Genomic DNA, 24,769 nt, shown 5'->3' on the forward strand with positions numbered 1-24,769 from the left:
TGACACATTGCTGGAATAACCTCAGCCAAAATTCTGAGTTCATCATTTCATTCCTTGGTGTTCCTGGATTCATCTATAGAATGACCTTTAAATGTTAAAAGAAGTGCTTGAGAAATGCATTCTAGTCCCAGCTGTTTTCAGTAATCCAAGCGGCACTTTTTTTTTTTTAATATACAGCATTTAATTCTAATCTATTTCTTGGATGTATGTGAAAGAGAAAAATCACTATTCAGAAAAGAAACTAAATGCCTGAACAGAGCCAGATCAGATTGTATAAATCAAGAAAAATACAATCAGAAGAGCACATTAGAAAGCTCTGTACTTTCATAACCATAAGATGCAGCAAGTTGCTCACTGTACTATAAACCTGATAAATAATCATGACTCCAAGAAACAGCATGGCACTTCACATTATGGTAGCAGATTCATAAAGAAAAAAAATAAACCCTGCCAATTAAAAAACAATAGTCCAAGTGTAACTACTTTATTTCTGGAGTGGATTCTGAAGAAATTAGTCACACAGGTTGCATTAAAAATGGAATATGCAAATACTCAGTCAGAACTGTATGAAACAGAGCTGCTAATATTGCTCTCTGGATCAAACGTCTCTCTAATAGCTGAGAACAGGACTATGAAAGGAAGAGGAAACAGAAAGCAATCATAGAATACTTGCTGGAAGGGAACCTCTGCAATCCAATCTTTGACTCAAAGCAGGTCCAAATAAACAATATGAAGTAACTCTCACTGTTAAATAGTTATTTAAAAGAATGACAGAGAGCACTAAAAGACAGGTTTTGATTTTAATAAATAAGACTTGGCCTTGCATGACACGTTGATTTTTATTAAAATCTTACTTGATATCAGAAATTATTATCTAACTTTATATTTGTTGCATGGAATCCCTTCCCTGGGAGCAAACCAACATGCACAAAACCTGATGATACTACGAAAGCATCCTCGAGGGTCAGGACAGCAATAACACTATTTCACAGTGCCCTTTTCTTTTTCTTTAACCTTGCCCAAATGTAGAGCTACATTTGGTAACTTTTGATTTTGACTGAATGACTCTTACTATACCAGACAATTCCTACACATCAGATGCAAACTGTTCTGTCCATATTCCAAGCCAGAAAGATTGATTTCTTTACCTGTGATCATGTTCTGTGTGACCTGCTATTATCTTCTCCTTTCAAAGGCCACTCGCAGAAGAATGCAATTCACACAGCCACAGCAACACAGCACCCAATCCACCAGGCAAAAATACAGCCTGCCTGGGCAGGAGGGTTCTTTTCAGCAGATGGGATTAGTTCACAAAACGGACTGGTTTTTATATCAGCAGAGCTGCAGTCACACAAGATGTTTCTCAGAATAAAAATAAAAGCAAACCATCCCAATATCAGCAATTTTTGTTATTCAAGTGGTTAATACATCTCTGGCAATACAAACAGAGTAGATCAGGTAATACCCCTTGCAGGTAAAAATTCTACATGTGAAATAGTGAAGTCACTGAAGTCAACAAGAACTTCTCAGAAAACACTTTTATATGTCTGGGTCCCAAATGCAACACCACACATGATGTCACTGGAAGTGCAAGTTAAAATCACCCCTCGAAAAAGTCAGCTCTCATATATCCTCTTATTATATCACACAGTCTTGAAAAATTCTACCAAACACAATTTATTACCTTGCACAGCCATCAAATCCTGCTCACCTGGCATAAAGAGAAGGAGCAGGACCTACCCCATCACCTAGCAAGCAAGCAAAGCGCTGCCTTCAGAGTGCACTTCCACTACAACCCTTCGAGGAATGTCACCTCAGTGACACTGCCAAGCTCACTTGGGACAACTTGGGAAGCAGCTACTGTGCTAAATAAGTTGTGGCTTTTAATTCACATCATTTTGAAGAACTTGGAAGTTACAACTGCTCATTTTTGAAACTTCCTAAAGAATGGACAAAATCCAAGTAGTTTTTACGCCTGTAAAGCCCCCATTCAAATCAGAAATTATTTGGTTTGAATACCATATGAGCCACGGGATTTGTTGCCCTCTAAAGATAAAAACTGGGTTTTTTGGGAGAATCAACTATGAACATTTTCAAATTAAAGCAACAAATTCTGGCTTGCTTCTTTCCCAGCATATTTGCTTACTCCTTAGGAATAACACAGTGCTGGGACCATGCCATTTGGTAGCTGTATAAAATCTCTAAATCCAGCACATATGATCTCCAAGAAAACTGCTTATTATACTACTGTATCATCCACTGCTTCCTAAAAATCCTGAACTGCAAGTCTAGAGAGAACATAATACCATAGAATTTGTATCTTTAGATTAAATAGATCAGCATGTAACAAATTATTCCAAGCCCTTCATCAGTTATTATAGAAAATTTCTCTGTGGGCACCTAATCACAATTGATCCATTATTTTTAAAGAAAGGTTTGGAAGTTAACTCTTGTATTACAACTGCTGTTCATGCCCTGCCTTTTTGCATCAGAAACATGTGAGGGACAGCAGCAGCAACCCTTATGTTTTCATAAAAAAAAAAAAAAAAAAGGCTAGATATTAAAAATAACCCAGGCAGTAAACTTGAACTAAAATTCATTATACCTTTTCACAATTCACAACACAGGAACAGCACTGCTATTAGCATCCTATTGCAGTCTGGAAAAGATTTGGTTAAATCCTGCTTAATTAGGAGTATGTTATTTTAAAACTAAACTATGTTAATGTGGCTATTAGTATGCCTCCCAGCAGGGTGGAAACCTTGCCTGCATAAAACATGCACACACAAGAGCACACACCAACCTTGCCTTTCCTGCTCCCTAGAAGCAATTGGCAGTAGTGTCAATATTTTTTTTTTTTACACTAGAAGCAGTAAAAGTGTATTTTCACTGTATTAGAGTAAGACAGAATCCCACCAGCTCCAGCACTTGCTCCTGGATTTACACCCAAGTGAGCAGCTGGAGGCTCAGGTGACTGGGCTGCTCCAGCCTTCTGCTTTACTCTGCAGATGGCCGGGACTTCCAGGGAAGGACAGCTCCTGCTCCAGACTACAAGAAGCAGGCTGGGCTACCAGTTCAAGTTCTCTTTTTGTCAGCAAAAGCAGAGCTGGCTGGGCTGGCTGAGAAAGCACGAGGAAACACACAGCAATTCTCAACGTGCTGCCTGACATTCCACAGGTTTGTCTCTCTGGATCAGTCACGCATCGACACCCAGCACTGCCGAGCCAGCAGCTGCTGGGATGCTGAGGGTAAAGGGTCACAGAAAATGGACTGGAATCAAAAACACCACCTGGGCACTGAAATGCCTCACATCTTGGGAGATTCTCATTAAAGTTTCACAGGTGAAGATAATGCCTAAATTTAACAAAAACATTTTAAAAGCTCCTTACTTAATTTTTTTTCATTAAGTATTAGGCAAACAAGAATTGAGGAGAATATTTTTGAATTATACTGCCTCCTGCTAATATTTAGATATATTACACCAGGTTTGTTCAACATTTGTATTCTGGTAGAATTCACAGCAATTTCTGTTTGTTTCCTTCCTCTCTTTTTTTTTTTTTTTTTTTTGGTCATTTAATTTTAGCCCTTTACTTCAAATTTACCTTCTGAAGCAAGGCTTGAACACCTGTGGTCAAAGCAGAGAGACTCCTGGGACCCATCAGTCACTGCCCATTAAGAAGAACAACTCGAGATGTGTGAAACTGATTGTTCATGTGAAAAACTATGCACATGGGCACTTGTATCCAGGCCCTTCCCCACATTTTTCAAATAGCTTCATTTTTTCAATAAATGCAGCAAACTTAAATGACTTCCCAGCTTAATTTTTACTGACATTATTATTTTTATATACATTGTAATTCTGAATCCTGACATTTACATAAAATATTACTTGGGAATTTTACTTTTTTTCCAGGACATCTTTCTACGAAGGACTGTTAGCACTAAGTACTGCCTGTATCTCATTTAGCCAGCCATGCTGTAGTCTGTAGCTCTGCAGAACACCTACCAGACTCCATTTATTATAGATATCCAAAGGCTTGAAACTACCTCCTATGCAATTCTTCCAGTATCCCATTTGACCTTTCACTATGAATAATGATTTTGCACAGATACCGGCTAATTTCCTTGGACTGGATTTTTATTTGCAATGATTTGCAATTTGATTTGCAGTATATCCACATTTTTCAGAATAGGTACTGCCTGACTTCTCAGATTTAAACCCTTTGGCATCTTCAAAAGAGCGCTTCCTGAACAGCTAAATTTGTAATGAAATTCCATGATTAAATTCTCTCCATCTATGAACATTAAGTTTCTACCTTGTCTGCATACTGCAATATGTTGCATTGAAGACAACTTTGGACTGGGTAATGATCTCATTTTCCTACATAGCATTCATCTCAGTTAACCTCAGAGGGTTTATACAGTATATTCTTATGTCACAGGAGGAGGTTGCTCCCATAGGTACTAAACTCTGAGTTATAATTAACATCCAAACCTTAAAAATCCTGAGCAGCATTTATTCCACAGAGCAATAACAGGAAGCTTCTTGAGGCATGTGGCCCTTCCACCTCCAAGGCTCTCACATCACCCCCACATTCTAAACTTCCCATATGTTAAGTTAAAAATGTGTAAATTGTACCCTACATAGCAAACACCGCAATCCTACAGACACTGAAAGTGTTAAGTGGCCTAAACAAAGAGTAATTAATTTCTTCCTTATATTTTCGCTATATATAATCCATACATATAGGTATGCTTAAAGCAAGGTTCTGCTTATGGAAACAAGACAAATTAATGTTATTTTAATAAATTATATTAAGCACTAACATTTTGGTACCATAGCAGTACCACATGGATAATCCAGCGTTTTCCACAGAGGAGTTTGACATGAACAAAAAATCAAATGCAGCCACTTGCATTCTGCACAGTATTTCCACCTGAGAGGTTTATAGATTCCTCAGAAGAGCTGCTTGCAAAGCTGTTGTCAAAGGAACTGGCAGGGTTTGCTACCTGAGCTACAATTGCAGCTAATGTGAAGAACCTGAGCCACATGCGGCAATTCCAATTAGGGAACTCAAATCAGGAAAATAAGTAGCTCCAGTAAATGCCATAAACATAAGACGACAAAATGCCTGAAGAGGCAAACAAAAAGTGGTCACAGTTCAAATACTACAAACTGGAGACTAGGCACTGTTCCTGTCTTTCACCACAGACAAATCAGGGTGATTAAAACATAGAGCAAGTAGGTTTCCTAATGTCTCTTTGAAAAACATGGCAGGTGTTGGTTTGTTTTTTTTTCTATTACCATCCAGAAGAACAAAACTCCCAAACCTACAGCAGAAGCAAGTAACTTTCTGAAAAGCAGAAAGACTACCAACTGCTAGCAAGAAGTTACTCTCAGTCTTTTTGCTAAGCTGCACATGAAAGCTTAAGTCAAAGGTTCCTTTTTTTATTTGCTGTGTGACTGAATCTTCTCGGTAGCTAAAAAGAAAACACTGTGTGGGTTAATTGGAAGCATTTGTGAAAACTAATTAAACTTGCTGTGCTGCAGTCGTGCTTCAGAAAAGATTTTTTGTATCAATCCTAATAAAGATTTGTTCTTCTTGTACATGACTTGTTTAATCCCTTCAGGTGGATAAACAAAGAATGTATCAGTTGTATCTTAGTAAAGCGAGGGAGTCAATCTAAAGACATTAATTAAGGGAGCATGGTACAAGTTATCCCTGGATAAAACTCAAAGGGATGCATGTCCTTTCAATACTAAACCATGCCATCACTGATGTGACCATTCCCTAATGAATTTGTCTTGCCCATCCTTTTGCTCTCATCAAGACTATCCTTCCTCACCGATGTGAAATGGACCTGATATTTGATATGCACTAGCACTCACAAATCCCTCTGAAACCAGCTGGCATCAAATGTATGTAAAATTTATGAGAAGTTGGATGAGCTATGTCTCCATTTCCTCTTGGCTGTGTCCATACATAACATCTATCCTTATCAAACAATGCCTTATTTTTCTCCACCCATCTGCTACTTTGATTTTGGAACCCATTGATCCAATTGGTTTGACTTGCACTGTGTAATGAACAAACCCAGCAGGAGTAGCAGGGCACACCTCTTAAAGGCTCTTCACTGAAATCCTGTCATTCTCTTACCAAAATCCAGTCATTTCATCCTCCTCATAAACACTTGGTGTTTCACTACTACATGAGCCACCACCATTAAAACCTCTGTCTGAAAGCCTAAAATATCCCCAATCTTGGTGTTACCAAGCATACACAACTGGGATTTACCACTCAGCAAGTAAAGATTCCTCCTGTGAGGACAGGGCACCACAGCTTCCCAGGACAGATCCACAGCAGCTCCCAGCACATGGGGCGCTGTGCGGATGTGCCACCTCCAGCTCTGGGAGCAGCTTGGCTGATTTACTTGGGGCAGGGTACAAAATCACCTGACCTAGTTCATGCACTTCAGGTCTACTGTCTTGGAAGTGCAAGACAGTGCCAATATGGCATTCTTAAAATACTACAAACTATTCTCTTTGAATCTGGATTTCAATAACCACAATGTTTTAGTCATATGAGATGTTGCTCTGAAGCTCAATCCTTTTAATTGTTGAAGAGAAGGCACTTTTACAACTCCTTAGCATCTGGCCATCAGAAATAATTCTATGAATTAAGATGACAAGAGCAGCTTTGGTGAGAACTACTCAGCATCTGAATTAAACAAATACAGTCAGTGAGGCTCAGCTGGGCTCATAAATCAAAAGTGATTACATTCACATGCCAAAATGCAGTCAACATTTTTTTAAGTTTAAAACTTGTATTTCTGGCTTAAATTGCCAGTCACCTTAAATCTTTTTAACTAGCGTAACAAAGATATTACTGAGGTTGGAGATTTTGAAACCTAACTGGACATGGTCTTGGGCAACTTGTTCTAGCTGACCCAGCTTTGAGGAGGTGGGTGGGACTAGAAGGTCTTCAGGGGTCACTTCTCACCTCAGCCACGCTGTGACAGAGTTCAAATCTGCCTTGGAGAGGATGCATTCATTTCTTTTGATCCACACCTATCTTCTGATAAAATAAACAGGCAGACACAGAACAAATTACAACACTGAGTAGATGGTCTGAGAGCAATACAGGAACTGGGATGTGAGTGATTCAGCCCTTCTGTGAGCTTGCAACATCCAGTCATAATCTTACAGAAACTGATCTTAATATTTTTTCAATTTCTTAGATAAAATAAAACCCTGCCAAGAAACTAAGCACATGTTTCTGACACTGTAAGGTCAAGGTTTTTGAAACAGATGTCTGAAGCTTGACTCCTTAGCCCTTGCTTAGGTCATTAAAAGTACAAGTTTCCTGATTTTCACAGATCTGCAGAGACTAAACACTACGGCATTCAGCTGAACAAATGGGCTCACCAGTAGTGAAATAACAGGAAATAAGTCTGTTTCACGGTTTATGAAACTCTGCCTATCAGTGACTATGTAAAATTATAAAACACTTCCACTTTAAATCTATATAACACCAGTTAATAAATACCAGTCAAGCTGAAGCTGTTCTGTGTCACAAGTCTTCCAACAGCAACAGTTTGCTAAAGAAATTGAGCTTTGCAATTACTTGTTTGCAGATGGTAAATGAGAAAGCATTAATGCGAAGGAATCTGGTGATCTTATGCACCACAGGCTGTTATGCAAAGAACAAGCTGTGAGCCTTTTTATATGTATTCTCCATACATAATTCAAACAGATTGCAGAGCCTGATGGTGTTTCTTTCATATACAGTGATCTCTGTTTAAAAGTACATCTCAAAAACATTTTTTAATGTGGACATCGTCAACGGTGACCAACTACTTTGAGTATTACAACATGAGAGATTCTAAAGATATCTCTAGTTCTGTCCATTGGCACAGGAACATTCACAGAACTGTTAAAGGCCTTCAGAGGATCTAATTTTTCCATATTTGTCCAGGCCTCTCAAAATGTTGAGGTCAGAAATTATTTCTAGTAGAATGAAAATAAACCTGCCAAATACAGAGAGAACTTTCTACTGCTGGTTGCAACCCTTCCACCTTCCCTTCAACGGGAAAAACAGCTTCTGAAATATTTTTATGGTGGGTCAGAAACTATAAGAGGTTTCCTTGAATATAAAATCCCTGCCCTGAAAATCTACAGGCTGACTAATCAATGAGTGTTTATGAACTTCTCTTTAGCGCTCTTCTGTTAAAAGACCTAAAATAGTTTGACAAATATACCCACATCAAAGAACTGCAGCACTAAACAGACTTTGAGAGATCATCTGGCCCTTCTTCTTGCCCCAACACAGAGAGACCCTTGTTCCAATTAATCCTGACAGAGGTTTGTCTCATCTCCTTCTAAGTTTACTCAGGAAATATTGTCCCATGCTCTTTATAGATGGATCAAATGAAGCACACTGTAAAGACAAATATATTGACAGTATACCCTAAGTCTGTCTGGTACAGATAAAAAGCACAATACCTCAAACCTGCAGTGATTAAGTCTAGATATTTGCATTTGAAACGACAAAAATAACTTCCTTCAGACTAACCACTTACAAGAGCGATAAAACAAAAAAACAAACTGGCAAAAAAGACCTAAAACTCTTTCTGCAACTCTTCACTGACAAGAATATTTTTTCCTCATAAATCTGAAGACCAAGAGCTACAAGTCCCTTTGAACATTCATAAATATTAACATATTTCTGATGGCAAATTCATTGTAGCAACTTTGCTTTCAGAGCTGGTATCCCAGGATCCCCCTTGGACAGGGAAATGGAATGACAGCACTATCTCCCATTGCCAAGCTGGAAAAGAATCCTCCCACGAGCAATAATGGATAGTCACACCAGCAGCCTGTGAGGGGATGAGAGCTTTAATAATTTGGCAAGACACTTAGCTGGCTCTAAACCCTACACAGTCATCAGTAACATTTAAAAACCAGCTTTTTATACAGAACACAAAAAACCATCCAAATTTGCTCGCTGCCAAATCACTTGAACACAATCAAAAAAAAGAGCAGAGAACTAGTTTGAGAAAAAATACTTTAAATTCTAAATCACAGGAGAAATACAAGGAAGGTGTAGGATATAAAGTTATCAATTTTAATAAAAAAAGGAAAAATAATTAATTTAGGTCTTAATAGCTAAACCAGGAAAACACCAAATATATCAAATCCCACCAAGGACATAACTGATTCAAGGAAAAGTATTTTACAGCCCTTTAAAAAAAAATAAAACCAAAATTTACTAAAGTCAGCTGATTAAGAATGAAACTCATCTACCATCTCAGACAAAGCCTACAACTGTTTTGTGATTTGCACTGACCTCCCTTCAGAAAGAAATTAATTTGGTTATTTATCTTATTCTCAATGATGTTAAAAGGAATAACAAGACGACAGGAGTTTGTAACTTGTCTAATAAATATTCCAGACAGTTGTCACAGTACTTACCGTTCCCTGGATTTTTAAATTTATTTCCATGTGTATATCAAGTCTCTGATGAACTATCAGTCTATTTCTGGAAGCCAAGAGACTGAAGTCATTGCTCATAAATTCTGGTACCATATGATACAAATAGTTTCACTGAATGCAATGGCATCAAGGAGGATGGGATCCATTGTGCATCTAACTGCTGAATAGCACCTTAACCAAGGAATGCCTCCCTGTTTCCACGTGGCAGCTTACAAAATAACACAAATCACACAAGTAATCAGGCTTACAATATACACAACTGGCTGCATGATCAGGGTGACACGGTGTTCAGTCATAATGCACAAAAGAGGACAGTAACAAGGGTTAGATACTTTTCAAAAGGGGACAAAATTTTAAGTGAGATTTTCTTGAGCAGACTTGCTCTCATTTTTGCATCTGTGCCAGTAACAGTACAGCAGCAGAAGAGTTTACTGAAAGAAATGCCAAATAAATACATTGAGGAGCCTGGAATCTGACGCCAGGGACAGACCTGAGCAAGCAGAGTAATTCCTCAAGTCTTCCCCAGTGGAACTGTGATTTGGCACACATTGGAGAGGCATTTATTTCCTAGGGAGAAAGGCAGAAACATCCTGCATGGCCACACCACCAATGTGCCATCACTCCTGCCTGTCCTGGGAAGGCTCACCTATTCCAAGCAGGTCCAGCCCTACCACTCCTGGTCCTCCTGTTCTGGAGGCACTTCTGGGCACTTCACTCACAGAAACAAAGCTTTGTCTCCCAGGGGAGATGAAACAGCTGGAATCAGAACCGTGTTAAAGTATGACTTGCAGAATATTTACAGAGAAATCTGGCTGGTTTTTTCCAGAACAATGCCAAAGCATCAATGGTGCCTCATCCTACCACAGAGACATGGAACTATTAGGCAGCTATACAGGTTCTCTCAGGATAAATGTACAGTACCTTCAGTGACAGGTCAAAGATCTGCTCACTACTCCCTTCAAAACTGGCTGTTTATTCTCTATAATTCGTGTATTTCTCAGCTGTCACTAGTCAAGCCCCTTTTGGGATGCTACTGAGTCCTTGGGCTGAAGCTTAGTCAACAAGGGTTCTGCTGGTAATAGGATAATGCAGGCAGTTTACACCTCAATTTCAACAGTTATCTTTAAGGAAATTATCCAAAACTCACGGAGAATGACCTACCATTTCTAAAAGGACCCATTAAAAAATCAGAACATTTTTATTTTATAGTTACTGGTGGTTTTATAGGTCTTTCTCAGTCAGGAAACCACTGAACAAGTAAGTGATTACACAGGTAACTGCAAGTGGCAGCAAATTTTAAAAATATAGTACAAAGGCACAAAAAACACTTTTCCCCTGCCACAGCCAGTTATATAAATCACAGGAATTCCTACTGTAATGGGTATGTATGGCACAGACAGAAGTGCAGTTTCACACAGATAGGAACCTTTAAAAATGACCAGAATCAGAAATCCACTTAGTCCAACTGGAGATGGGCAGGTAGGGAAAGTTAAGCCAGCATAAAGCCTAGTTCTGATAACCAAAGGAACCTGCTGCAATTAAAAGTTTCTGAGTGTGGAAACTTAATTGCTATAAAATCCATCTCCAGCACACAGATTTGCTAACTCGGGTTGTATCTGGTCTGAGCTAAGTGATCATTGTTCTGTACTAAATCAATCACTCCCACTACTGCTCTGTTAGGAAGGGAAAAGAGAGCCAGAGCAGCAGTGTAGCAGAGCCCATCCAGAGAGCTTAGCGTTTTTCTAGCAAATACTCTAGATGAACTCTAAACCACGGGGTGCACACAACACTGTGCAACACCATCAAAATTCATGCAATTTTTGAAACATGTTTTGTCATAGATCAGAGCCAACTCTTGGTGCATAAGATCCTGAGAGAGATAAATCACACACTGCCATTTTTCATGTTACTTTGATAACTTTGACAATCCTAACCCAGGAAGCCAAACGAACTATTGAACATGTATCTTTCTTTTACAGTTCTACTAAAAAATTCCTCTACTTTCTTTCTTGCTGACCTGAAGTTGATTGAGCTATTATGCAGTAATCCACAGTTGATTAAACTCAGTTTGATATATTGTGAAGGAACAGGCATATTTTTCTAGGGCACTTTCCACGCTAAGTAAAGCTGATTAGACCTCTTTTTTCCCATTTTACTGCATTTAAGTCATCTCTCTGTGTTTCAAGTTTAGCGCCATAAAACGATGGTTAGTTTAACAGACCATTTTATTAATTCACCTTCCTTGAGGTTTTTCTTTTTAGGTATTTCAAAAGACCCCTGACTTCCTAATTTTTGTGCCTGATTGCAAGAGTGATAAAAAGAACAAATATTGGACAATGCTAACCTACACAGAGCTTGCAGTAGGAATTACAGATCTCTGAAAGTGACACAGGCTCAGTTTTGCAATCTTCTTCCTGGTAGACCCTGTTGGGTCTCAGATGGGTGCTCCACGGAACTGAAACTTCTGATGAGAGCTGGCAGGATCACAGAGGTTCCAGTTACACCCATTTGGGATGACAACACTCTCTTTCAGTGATGAACCATTTCTAATTTGAGGAGATGGGATATGTGAGCTGACCTAACAACTGGAAGATGCATTCAAGGATTGCATTTCCCTCATTTTGTGGTAACACTCTCTGGCCTAATCGTACAACTTTATGGATAATATTTTTCTATGTCACGAGAAAGAACCTATATCACACTGTAGAACACAGCCTGTTAATGAACAACAGTCCTAGGAGTCAGCACCTTTCAAGACTGGTTCCTCCAATTAGAAACAAAACCTAAAAGCTTTAGATATTTGGTAAAGATGGAGTACTGACATAACCAAAGGATAAAAAAAGCTATATAAAAAATGAAAGTAAAACAAACCCTAAAAACTTAAAGTAGCTGAATAACCCCTTTCCCCCCTTTTGTTTTTAAAAGTAATTTTCAACTGAGAGCTTTCATGTATCTAGTCTTGTTCTTTAGATTTAGTATCATGCTTAGTTTAATCTCAGCACCATTTTGAGAAAGGCAGCACACCAGCACCACGAGCTGTGATGGAAGCTTGAACACTAAAATTATTGTACTATTCTCACCTCAGGGACTGTGAGTGCACATCTGCAAAACCAACAGAAAATCCCATTCTACAGCATGCAGTAAAACAGCAATTTTGAGTGCTTTAAACCGGATTTACTGGTCTGTCTCCTGCAGAAGTGCTCATGCCCACATGATGTCTGAAGCTTTGTAGAGTATTCCAGGCTGCTGTAGGACCATCTGAGAAACACCAAGCAGTTCCCATGCTCAATGAATTTTCAAGGATATGAACTACCAACATTCCCTGCCATCAAACTCTTCCCAGAGCTCCTACGGGGGCATACAGTAATAAAGCCACTTATTCAGATTTCAGAAGAAGAGTAGATCAGTGAAAGTTTAGTTAGAGTTACATAAAATACTGCTCAGGGTCAACTGAGTATCAGGCAACCTGTAAAGTACTTCTGTATCACTCTGTAACAACCGATCTTTTCAGGCTTGTAGGGTAAAACTAAAGAACAAATTCTCTTATTTCATCTGACATTTTTCTTCCTATGAGCTATGTGATCATTCTGTGCCCACATGTGATGATGATCCTTTTAACAAGCCATTGAGGTTTCCTGTAACTTCATTATTTTGTGATGTTCTTCTCTTCTGGGAGATATAATTGCTGAAGCAAGGAGACAGACTAAATGAAAATTTCAAAAGTCAGACATTGCTTACTTCAGATAGCTCTAGCAGTGTGCAGATCTAGACCATAAAAAAAAAAAAAAAAAGGCAAAATAACCTTGACTGTTTCTCTTGTCCTTACACAACCTTTGGGCTCCCCAGGAGCAGGGAATTCTGGACAAAGTCTTTGCTTCTCAGTCAGAAAAATCTCCCTTTCTTTTAACTGACCTACTTTTTTTTTTTTTTTTTCCTTGGCTATGCTATAGCTGAGTATTTCTGGTAAAAAAGCTTTCCTCAAGTCTCTTCTCTCAGGTTGGACTAATGCTCTAAGCTCAGATACCATAAGATCTATTCCTAGAAGAACAGGAACCTTCAGTGTCTAGCAGGTCTCCCTCTTGGACACAAGGCATTCCAGAGGTTGTCATGGCACAGCCTCACTCAGTCCTTGCCCTTTTATACAACACTGTGCAGCACAAAGAGTATTTAATAGAAGTTAAAGCCAATTGTAGAATACATTTTGTCTTTGCCTGTGAGATATTAACCATATACACAGTCACAACTTCTGCCTCAGTATTCCTTGAGTTTTACCTATTTGTGAGGGGGGGAAATTGGTAGAGAGAAAAAACATTTCTTTGGGAACAGAGATTCCTGATGAGAGAACACACAAAACCAGACCCAGTGCTACCCAGTTTCACTGGTTGTCAAAGCCTATGAACTACCAACAAGGAAATTTCAAGGGCACAAATATCACTAAAATCTAATCCTAGACATTTCATATAAGAAGCAGGCTACAGGGAGATGTTTCAAACTTGCTGCCCATACAGTAATAATAACACTCCAAGGCAGGGAATCACAGTCACTTACTCGATATGGGAATGTAAATACATTTTTCAAGTACTGACACTGCAGTCATTCATGGCAATAAAAAACCAGAAATTATTGTTTATTTGCTGGCAGAGAAGTTGTCAACTTGTTTATTTGCTGGCAAATGAGTCGCAACTTGTTTCTCATTTTAGAAGACCTTGTTGTTCTCTTTCCACTTCGTGTACATGAGCAAAGCTTGAGATTAGGAGCAATAGATTGGGAGGAATAATTATTTCATAGCACGTAAGACTGATAGACCATCTATTTAGCCACAGAAATATCTTTAAGCTTCCTAGAACTTTACCATAATTTGATTAGCTACGCAGTATGTTTTTTCACCTTCATAAAACATTAATGCTATTAACATCTCATTTCTTATTTATTTTTTTTTACTTTATTTTTCCAATTATTTCTATTTCTACTGTATGCAAATCTTCTGGTATTTGTACTGCTTGAAAAGATTGCTTCAAATAGAAGGTGGCAGCTTTTGAAACATTAAGCAATGATTAGACAGGCACTGGGCCAAAGGAGTGTGTCAGAGAGGAGCAAAGGAACAATGCAGCAGCCGACACTGAGCTATCTGGAGAGAACTGAGATCACTTAGCAATTCCATCAAGGCTTTCCCTGCTGCCAAACGAAAACAACAATGATTCATGCTGCCATATTATTTAGCATTCATCATGATTCTGAATTACTTAGTGGAGAGTTCACACTGCAGTGCAGACAAACCCTGTTAAATTTAATGAAAGGCAAATTGTCCTTTGAGTTGGTACCAAAAAGCATCTACCACTGCTCTCAGATTATGCTTGAAAGGAAACTAATACGCAAAAAAATCAGTTTATTCACAAACTCCACTGCAAAATGCCATAGGGATGTAGCAGGAGAATTCAGCTCCACGCAGGTCCCCAGTCAAAAGCTGTCCCTATCAGACTGCCAGGAGAGCAAGATTTGCCCTGCTCTGTAGGAACTCAGCTGCAGAACTTACCCAAAATCCTAACAGACTTCTAGGCACTTGTGAAAACCACAAAGAACATGAAGGGGTTTTGTATTTTCAGCATGTAACCTGTATCTCCATCCATAGGGACTCACATACACCCAGACTCTCACAACAGTGTTCCACGAAGTGGTGTTAACAACACCTCTGGCTATGGAGGCCCAAGGAAAACAAAACATTTTTTTCCAAATAAACCAGGTGAGGAAAAACAAGCAGGAATTCTCACTCTCTCACAGCCTAACCACTAACTCTTCATTTTTCTGCTGTTAATTGCATCATCATAAATGAAAATTTTAGCTTTTATTCACCTCCATCACATTTTCCATAAAGTTTTACGTTGAGCTTCCCCAAAGCTTTCCCAGGCTGCTGCTTGAAGCACACTACTTTAAATAGGTTACTTTTCCAGGGTGAAAGGAAGGAACATCATTTTAGTAACATCCCCAGAAATTACTAGAAGTGAACAAGTAAAGTCAAGTAATTTAAAATTTGGCCATCAAATACACTTTGAGAACACTTTCAAACAACTCATTGCCAAGCATATCTACAGAAAAGCAAGAGAAAAGCCAACGTGAACTGATTTATTTTTTCAGAATTCACATGTGCTTTGTTAAAATGTTCTGTACTTGAACTTTAGACTTACAGTAGGTTCCACAATGCCTTTAAAATATCTAGCAATGCCTATAAATGTGCCTTTGTGTGGTGACCATAGAATAATCTGTAATTTATTAATATATTTTGCTAACTGATCTTTATCATTTAGTGATACACTTGAACACTCTTAAATACTTCCTTAGGCAAATCTCTTATCATGTTTTGGACCCTTCAGTACATCAAGAATTTTGAGGTTCTATCACAAAGAAATTGAAGTGTTTGAAATTATCAGCTCTGGCAGGAAGTTTTACCACCACTTTAAGAACTTGGCAGTGATTTTATGAAAGTTATCTTTTTATTCATTTTTCTTTTTAAGAAAAGTATGCTTGGGTTGAGAAGAAAAGGTAAATTTTAATGAAGTTCATTTAAAAGGCAATTTCTATTTCTTAACTTTCTGTAGGACAAAATCCTTTAACTCCTTTGTCTGACACTACAGAGTATTTTCCCCACACCCTGTCAAACTCTTTCAATTATAAGTGCCATGCTTTTGATAAGGAAAGAGACAGAAATCCTTTAAGAAGTCATTCAGGCTCATAAGAGCTTACATTACTAAAATATTTCAAATACTATTTCTATTGAATACTTCATGGGAAAAGATTCCAAAAGGAAATAATCAGATCAAACCACAGTATCTTACTGACATCAACAGATATTGGCACTTTTCTCATGAGCTCTGCATGAATGTTTGTCACTGCACCAAATCTATACATGTGGCTGCTACTTGAATTTAGTGACATGTGCTTGAGAACATTATCAACAAAAACCATGCAAGCATTTTTGAAGGCAAAATAATCTGACAAACGTGAGAGAAGAGAAAAAGTGGGGGAAAAAATAAATGGGGTTTTAAATCAAGCAAAGCTTTAGAGATCTCTAGAGATTCATTTTAAGGCTAAAATCACAGTGATGGTACTGAAAAGTGGGCCAAGGCAGTATTTATGTGCTGTCATCCTCAGAGTCAGGATGCCACCAGCCCAGAGCACCTCCAAAGCACACAGGGTGAATTCCCCATTACTACCAGAAGAGCTCAAACCAAGTCTGTTCTCAGTGAATGTGACTGCAGCCTTTCAGTGTGGTCACATATGGCTTCTGAATCCCACCTGACACAGGTGATGTTGTTTTCTGTAAGTTGACCCAAATCATTCTTCCAAAATACCCCAAAGTGCCAGTGTGCAGCTATTTATCATCACCTAGAAACTGGAACTGTAATTCATTCATATATTTTAGGCTTTGCTATGTATGACCAGTAACACGAGAGCACATATAAATGTGCTCACACTAAGCACTGTGTCGTGAGAGGGTGGCAGGACAGGCGTGGGGATGAAGGACAAGAAAACCCTGACTGTGCATTGCACTACTTGTCATTCATGGGACACTGCAGATGTGGAATAGAAGCACAGTATGAATTGGCACACTGGGATTCAAAACAGAGCCACCATGAAACAAGGCCAGTCCTCTTAGACTTGGTGTGCTGAATCTGACACAGGAAAAGGTATTTATCAGACTGCAACACTGCAAGTGGATCAGGGCTGAATGAGCTAAACTACCTCATGGATGGAATAAAAGATAAGATGACCATACATTAACTTTTGGCCACTGCTGGCTAGGGGAGATTCAGTTAATAGCATTATCTGAATGCTTAAGTCATAAAGTCTGATGTCAGGAGACTGCAGTAAAAGCTCTGCCCTGCACAGCTGCCCCCTGATGTGGACAGAGGTTCTGCTATCAGCTGGCACACACATCGAAATGTTGCTTTTGCAGCCATACCAACAGAGTGATCTACAGTGTATTGCAGATGATTAAAATAACTGTTGTGCTGAAAGGCCACTTTGTCACTGCCAACTCCTTCTGAGCACACAGAGCTTCCACACAATCAAACGGTCCAACAGCGCTGGAACTCTCCTAACTGTCAAGAAAAGGAAGGCTAAGGACCTTCCACTGGAGTTATGAAGAATGGAGAGTGTGACAGTTCCCAATATAAGAACTCCATGCTGGTTATCAAACAGCTTTCATATAACTCTAATTCCAAGGCAACAAAAACCAGAGCCTTGCCTCCAGCAAGGGATGCTATCCCTGCCCCCTGATGTGATTGAATGCGAGTCATTGAGTCTGATGGAGTATGGAGTTCAGGCAGGGGGAGTTAGAAAAGCTGAATGAAAAGTATCCTACATAATTATTCTTAAATGGAAGCAAAAGGGAATGGAAAAACATGCATGAAAAGGAGGCATTGGACAGAAGGAGGAAGAAAATGGGAAATGATAAAAATATGCCCAAAAAGGGAAGGAACAGACTATTACTGGGGGTGGAGGAAGGCAGGGACGGATGATTCAGGCAGGAGTTTAATTACTGTGGCTAAAAGCAAGGGAAAGCTGAATGGTGAGATGGGGAAAATGGAAAAACACAGTTTGTGAGAAAGTGTGGCAAACACTGGGATGGAGGAGATGATAAGAAGCACAGGTACCCTGGAATGTGAGAGCATGCCAAATGGAGACCCCAATTGAAGGACACAAGCCCACAAAGTAGGATGAGTCATATGGAATGGGGCAAGGAAGTGAGCATTCAAAAAGGGCAGACTGCCAGGGTAGGAGTCTTTCAAGGAAAGAGGACTGAGAGAATAAAGACCAAGGAACTAGACCACCCCTGGATGAAAAGAAGGGCCTTATTCATCAGCACTGTCCTTCTCTTGTCTGCTGCTCACTTCATTTTGATATCCTACTCCACAACCTCTCCCCTTTAAAGCAGGAACCAAATCCATTGTCATGAGGACTGACCAGTACGAGGAGAGACCAGTCTGCAGCCAGTCTAGGACACTATCCTCAGGACTCAGTGTGCTCACAAAGATCTCACAGTCTATTTACATTAGTGGCTCGTATTTTTTTTTCCAGCAGAGCTCTGAACTGCATGGCCAGGCCACTCTCTCACACCCCTGAATAAGAACATTATGCTCTAACTTCTGCTGATGGCTGGAACAGATGGCCAGAGGACAAGGGTTTGCCTCTGGTTATTTCCTTCTTACATCTTTTCAGACGCATCCCCAGTAGCTGGCACACCTCACTGCAGTCCCAGCAGCAGCACACAACACTTAGCAGCGAACATATGCTCAAAGAATTGCCTTCATTAATTCCAGTTGCAGTGCTAAACGTTACTGAAGTAAAATGCAGAGTTTGTAACAACAGCCAACACTGTTCTCAAATCCACACTGGGAACAGATTTCCTGGTCTATAGATAAATATATGCCTTTTAGCATCTGATTCCTAACCAGCACTGCACAGCCCTCTTTTCATGTCAGTCCCTGTCAACCCCTCTGAGAGCTTGCTTGTGTAAAGACTGTGCAATAACGATTTCAGCATCAAGACCTTCAACTAATGCAGAGAATCAATCTAGGCAGATAAAGCAAAGCCTTCCTGATGCATAAACCATGGCCCAAAAGGGAATGCAGGTTTGGATATAGTTTGCCTTCCTGATGCATAAATCATGGCCCAAAAGTGAATGCAGGTTTGGATATAGTTTGCCTATTTCCTTGTTTTCAGATGTTTCTGTTTGTCTTGGAACTTTCCTGACATTCAGGTAAGGGAATAATAAGAAGCAAAACAGAAAGAAACCAAGACTTAAGGTTTTCCCTAGGAGATTGCTATCAATAGGTTTTTCATAGTTGTATGATCTACAAGTAAGCCATCTTCAAATTATGCTGTGCTATGAAATCTAGCATGCATTTCAACAGCAGTGTTGAGGCCTATTCATCACTACTTTTGTAAAGAAAAAAAAGTAAAATTCAGACCATCTTTTATTCCCAAATATCTTTTAGGAATTACCAAAGAAAACAACATTTTAATGAAAAACTCTGGATGCTTTTTGAAAAGTTTCTTTTCAGTGTTCTGAGGACAACCTCTCACAGGTGATAGATACAGTTGCACCTGACCCACTTTCTACCAGTCTGTGTTAATTCTCAACACTGCAAGGCATAAAATTCACATCCTGTGGTATCCAGCATTATTACTGCAGTTCAATAGCTGTATTCATGGAAATCTCAGGACAAAATGAGAATCATTACACTGAACATGTAGGAATATTTCATTCATGAGTAATGCTTCAAGGAAAAGGAAAAAACCTTGTAAAATCTGAGCCTCTACTGCAATATTATTAACTGTTACGTGAAAAAAAAATATCCTAGAGAATGATAATTACTGCTATAGTATTAAATTTTGCAAGGCATATTCTGGACACACAAATGCCCACTGCTTCCCCATGAAGCTGAACTCATCATGGCTCACAATGAGATTTTTTAGAGAAATTTCAAATCATCTGAAAATACCTTCAAGAGGTACTTTGTAATGCAGTGGTGCTCAATGCCTGCAAAAGGACTCAAAAGCCAAGCCAGAGCTCCAGTGGCACAGAAGGTCACAACCCCATCTCCAGAGAGCAGGATGCCACAGAGCAGGGGGCAAATAAACCACAATGCCAGTAGTCTCCAGCTCAGGCAATGCTTCTTCTAAATACATTTCTGAGGTCTAATTAACCACTAGCAGTCATGGGTGTGGTCACTTACATTTTTTTAAGCCTCTCCTCTGAAAATAAAAATTAAATTCTGCTGCTCCTGAAGCCAAAAATAAATAAATAATTATATTGCCAAATGATACACTTATGTGCACATTATCTCTGCAAAGCAGACAGCCCTACTGAGGAGAATGGGAAAGATTCTGATCTGATACTTAAAAATACAGTAAAACATCTGAAATCTGTGCAGTTGCTTAGTCACCAATGTGACTGAGACCCAAATGAGACACAAATAAACAACACTGATACTTGGCTTGTTTAAATAAAATTTTTGTTCTTATTATACAGTACACAGTAGTCACTGAAATGTGCCTTCTTTATCCTTCAATTAAATTAAATTCTAGTACTAACATACCTAACAGCATATGTGAAACAATTCAGAGCAATCTTCATCAAAATTCCACCAGAAAAGATAGTATGGTGAAATACACACATTAAGCCACACAAATGGCTTTATTAAATAAAGGAACAAAATTTTAGGACCTGCAAAATCTACTTTCTGCTTTTAAACAGCACATAGTGGCACTTTCACAGTTTTCTAACTCCAAACATTTCTTTTAAAAAAGGGAAACTTCACAAAGAGGTTAATTGAGGTCTCCTGAAACATAACTAGGAACTTGAAAAACTGCACTGAGGTTTAGAGAAAGTCATAGATAATTTGCTTGACATACCTTGAAGTACATGAAATAAAATACTATAGCACATATTGTTCAAGACAAATGTACAGACTTTGGGCCTATGCTTGAATTAATGGTTTCTGAAATCAGCCTTCTGGAATTAAAAAAAAAACCAAACCAACCAACCTATCTAGTTCTTCCATTGGTCTTTTCCAAAATACAGGACTACAGAAAATCGGGATTCATTAAAACGTGTCCATTTGGACTCTGCCAGATCTCTGGTCTCACTCTTTATTTTTAGTCACTTCCCACAGTGTGATTTTTCCTTCCTGTGAAGTCCATGGCTGTGGCATCACAGAAAGGAATCTTCCATCAAGTTAGAGAAGCTGCCATCCCTGGCAAAAGCCTGAGAGTAAAAATACCACTTATAATTAGGATTCTGACAGATCCCTGTGAGAAGCAGAGGCTGGAGCCCACTTCATGCACAAACCAAGTGTTTGCCCCCTGAGGTAACATTACAGGGAAACCCAGAGTAACCCACTTATCTTACAAGCAGCAACACTTGCAAGCTAAAGAGCTACTAACAAAAACATAGAATGACATAAAGGATTCGTCTCAGCAATGCTGGAAGGGAGAAAAAAGAATGGAAAACAGAATATTGTAAAAGGAAAAGTAAGTTTTAAAATAAATATTTCAAGATTTAAACTAATAGTAGGAAAGCCCATAAATCATCTTTACAATTGCTCCTGTTCCAAACATCCATCTGCTCCAAATATATGCCTATTACCAGGTCTTCAGCATACATTATGGGATAAAGAGGACTGTAGAAATCTAATTTACTACTGCAGGGAAGAGATGCCAGAGGAAGGGTTAGAGGAGTAGCATAAAATCCTGTAGAGAGTTGAATTTTTCTGTGAGACTAACTATAGCTCTGCACAGTGTGATTTTGTATAAAATGACATGTAACACCAAGCCAAGGCAGCCAAACCAAAGGTTACCTTCCACTCAATTTCTGTCTCCCTGCTTGGGGCCAGGAACCCAAGGATTTAAGGCACTGGAGGGTAAGAGAGGCAAGCCTGAATAAAAGGCACAGCAAATCATAAAAATATTATACAGTATAGTACCAATACTGGTACTAACAAAAAAGGTGGCTGGACAGGTTTTCCTGAAAGATAAAGTAGTTCCTGTGATTTCTTATCTATTTCAGGTATGAAATAATGAAAAAGAATAATTTTGACAAGTGTGTAGAGCACCGTGCAAAGAGTGTTAGTGAGCTCATCACAGTGATGACAGGCTCTCAGAAACACTGATGGTTCTGACATTGCTCTGCAATGTGCCCACTGGAATAACTGCCTGTAAATTATACATCACACTCAAACTCTAGGAGCCACTTTTTTCCACCAGACTATTTCTCTTCTTTTATGTCTGCTTTGTGGCCAGTTTATCCATATCCAGAGACCTCAGGCTCTGCAGCACCAACAGCCACTCAGATTCTTTGAGTTCTCATTTAAGAGGTGCAGGAAGGAATTTACACAAACAAATTGCAGAGCCCAGGTTCACCAGTCAAAGCTGATTTCAGTGTTGTGTTCTTTCCTATCAAAGTGCCAGGTGTTGCAGAAGGGAGATGACAAAACTTAAGGCATAGGCCTGCACCAAGTTGTTGAGTTTTGTGTGTACTTTAAAGAGTCAGGATTGTACTTTTTCCTTCATTCATAGTCAGCAGAAGAGGACATGATGACATGCATAGCCTGGGGGTGGGGAACTTATTTACTTGCTTCCCAATAAGTTTCTCCTCTGTACAAATCTGAGATACATTTGTGATCAGCAGCAAGTCAGAGGATTTAGCTACAGGGATACAGCCAGATAACAGCAGTCATGATAGCAAGGATAAGAGAAACCCTTTGTTCAGCATTTTCCTTCAACAGAATAAATTCAAATTCTCGTTGTAATTTAGCAGCTCAGAATTAACCCCCCCAGCACAGCAGAATTTTTCTTTAAGTTCAGCATTCTGTGCTTATTAAAATTTCATCACTAAAGCTGCTAGAAAATAAGACTTGTAAATAGTGCCCAACATGGCCTCACTGACAAACACCCTGGCAAGCACTGAACCATCAGAGATGGGCAGGGCAATCCTTCAGATCATAGAGAGCAACATCTGAGTACAGACAGCAGAGAAACAACAAGATAAATGCTGCTAATGAGGAGAAGAGAACTGGAAATCTAAAGCACAGAAAGCCATTTTATACAAAACAGAGAGTATGTGTGTGGAATCATACAGTGGAAACAGGAGAAACACAGAAACCATGTGAGCTTGAAAACACTCTGAAGTACTAAGAGTAAAACTTGCTAGGTCTAATCTACTGTTACATTCAAAATTCTGCCTACCAGACACCTTAAACATTCTATCTTTTGTACACACTTTTAAACGCCCCACTTGTGCAGAGCTCAAGACAGCCCAGCAAGAGTGTGGGATAAAGAAGGGAGAAAACAGACCGGTAACATTTGAAACACCAACTGGATGAGCAAGAGACAGAATTCAAGGTTTCTCTTGTATGATCCAGCCTCGGGGCAAGGAGGGGGAAGAACCAAAACCTTTTACCGTTGTTACTGTTATCATCAACTAGGATGATCTCCTTGAGGAGGTGAGCAGGAGTGCGATCGATGGCTGAGTGGATGGAGCGCAGGATCACCGAGAGTGCCTCGTTCACAAATATGAACACAATGCTGACCTCGGGAAGACTGTCAGGAAACGTGAGGTTTCTGCACCTGAAGTGAAAGGTGGAAGAAAAAAAAAGATGTAAACTGCTGGAAGTCACATTGCAAACAAAAGCTGTTTCAGAGGTATCTACCCTCAGTCATAAGAATGCATAGAAGATACAGCTCCAAAGAACATCCTGCTACTAAAGCTGATACAGAAGGTGCAGCCAGAAAAATACATACAAGGGAAAACTTACCTGTAAGCTCAGTCAAGGGGTTTAATCAGAAAGAGGACTACTCTCATAACCTGGTGCATTTTCTTTCCTTTTTCAAAAATAGGTATTTCAGCCACATTCCAACTTGCTTAAGGAAACAGCAGTATGGAAGTGCTCCCCACAACTTTAAAGCTCCTTAGTGTTTTATTGGGGGGTTTTTTCACCTCCTTCATTCCAAAAAGGATTCAAATCTTTCAACTATGAGTAGAAAGCTCTTTTACCACTTTACCATTTTAAACTGTCAGCAAAATATTTGCTTTTTAAATAAAGCCACAAATTAATTGAGTAAAAGGAATTAACTACTTTTTCTCTGCAGATTTTAGTATTTTAATGCAATGTTTCTGAACAACAATTAATTCTACTTTTTTCTCAGATCTGAAACCGTTTACTAGGTGGAAATTAGGCACAGGCTGACTCAGGCAGCATTTTCAGATAGACTCTGAACATGGAAATGATTGATGTTAATGCCTTTTTCCACCTCCTGACAACTCTGAGTGGCTATCTTCTCTCCAGATGCCAGAGTCCACTACATCCAGGAACTCCTGGAAACTGTGGAAAGCATTACTAACAGCCAACGTTCTCCATACAGAAAGCATGGATGGATTCAGAATTTTTACATCATGCTTGAATATGACTCCTTAACTAAGTCTGTTCTCCAGGTCAAAGAGAAAAATTCTTTTTGGATTTTGTATTTGAATTTGTGTAGCAAATAAATACAGAGAAGTATCACAAAAGCATTCCTCTTCATGTGCTGGATGTTGTACAAAATTAAATTCAATCAAGATGATTAATTTACTTCTATGTTTTTACAGGTTCTGAAAAAAATCAGTGCGTAGGACACATGACACCCAAACCCACTGAGATACACGTAATATTCAAAATTCAGCTGGTCAACCAATTTTATCAATTCAGTTATTGGTTTGAAATTGATGGAAATCACATT

The 24,769-nt window shown here is 39.1% G+C and overlaps 1 protein-coding gene across 3 annotated transcripts in view; it reads right to left on the bottom strand.

The window, feature by feature from the left end:
* The window catches only part of GALNT18 (polypeptide N-acetylgalactosaminyltransferase 18), a 206,821-nt gene that overhangs the window by 81,328 nt on the left and 100,724 nt on the right, over positions 1 to 24,769 (bottom strand). For all 3 annotated transcript variants that reach the window (XM_042035554.1, XM_042035553.1, XM_042035555.1), the window contains exon 4: positions 23,454 to 23,620. In XM_042035554.1, coding sequence (XP_041891488.1) covers positions 23,454 to 23,620 — 167 coding nt within the window. The remainder of the gene's footprint in view (positions 1 to 23,453; positions 23,621 to 24,769) is intronic.

This window comes from Corvus kubaryi, unplaced genomic scaffold (assembly GCF_017639235.1).
Source record: "Corvus kubaryi isolate FWS band 111438036 unplaced genomic scaffold, C.kubaryi_AGA036_p1.0 37384, whole genome shotgun sequence".
Classification (NCBI taxonomy): domain Eukaryota; kingdom Metazoa; phylum Chordata; class Aves; order Passeriformes; family Corvidae; genus Corvus; species Corvus kubaryi.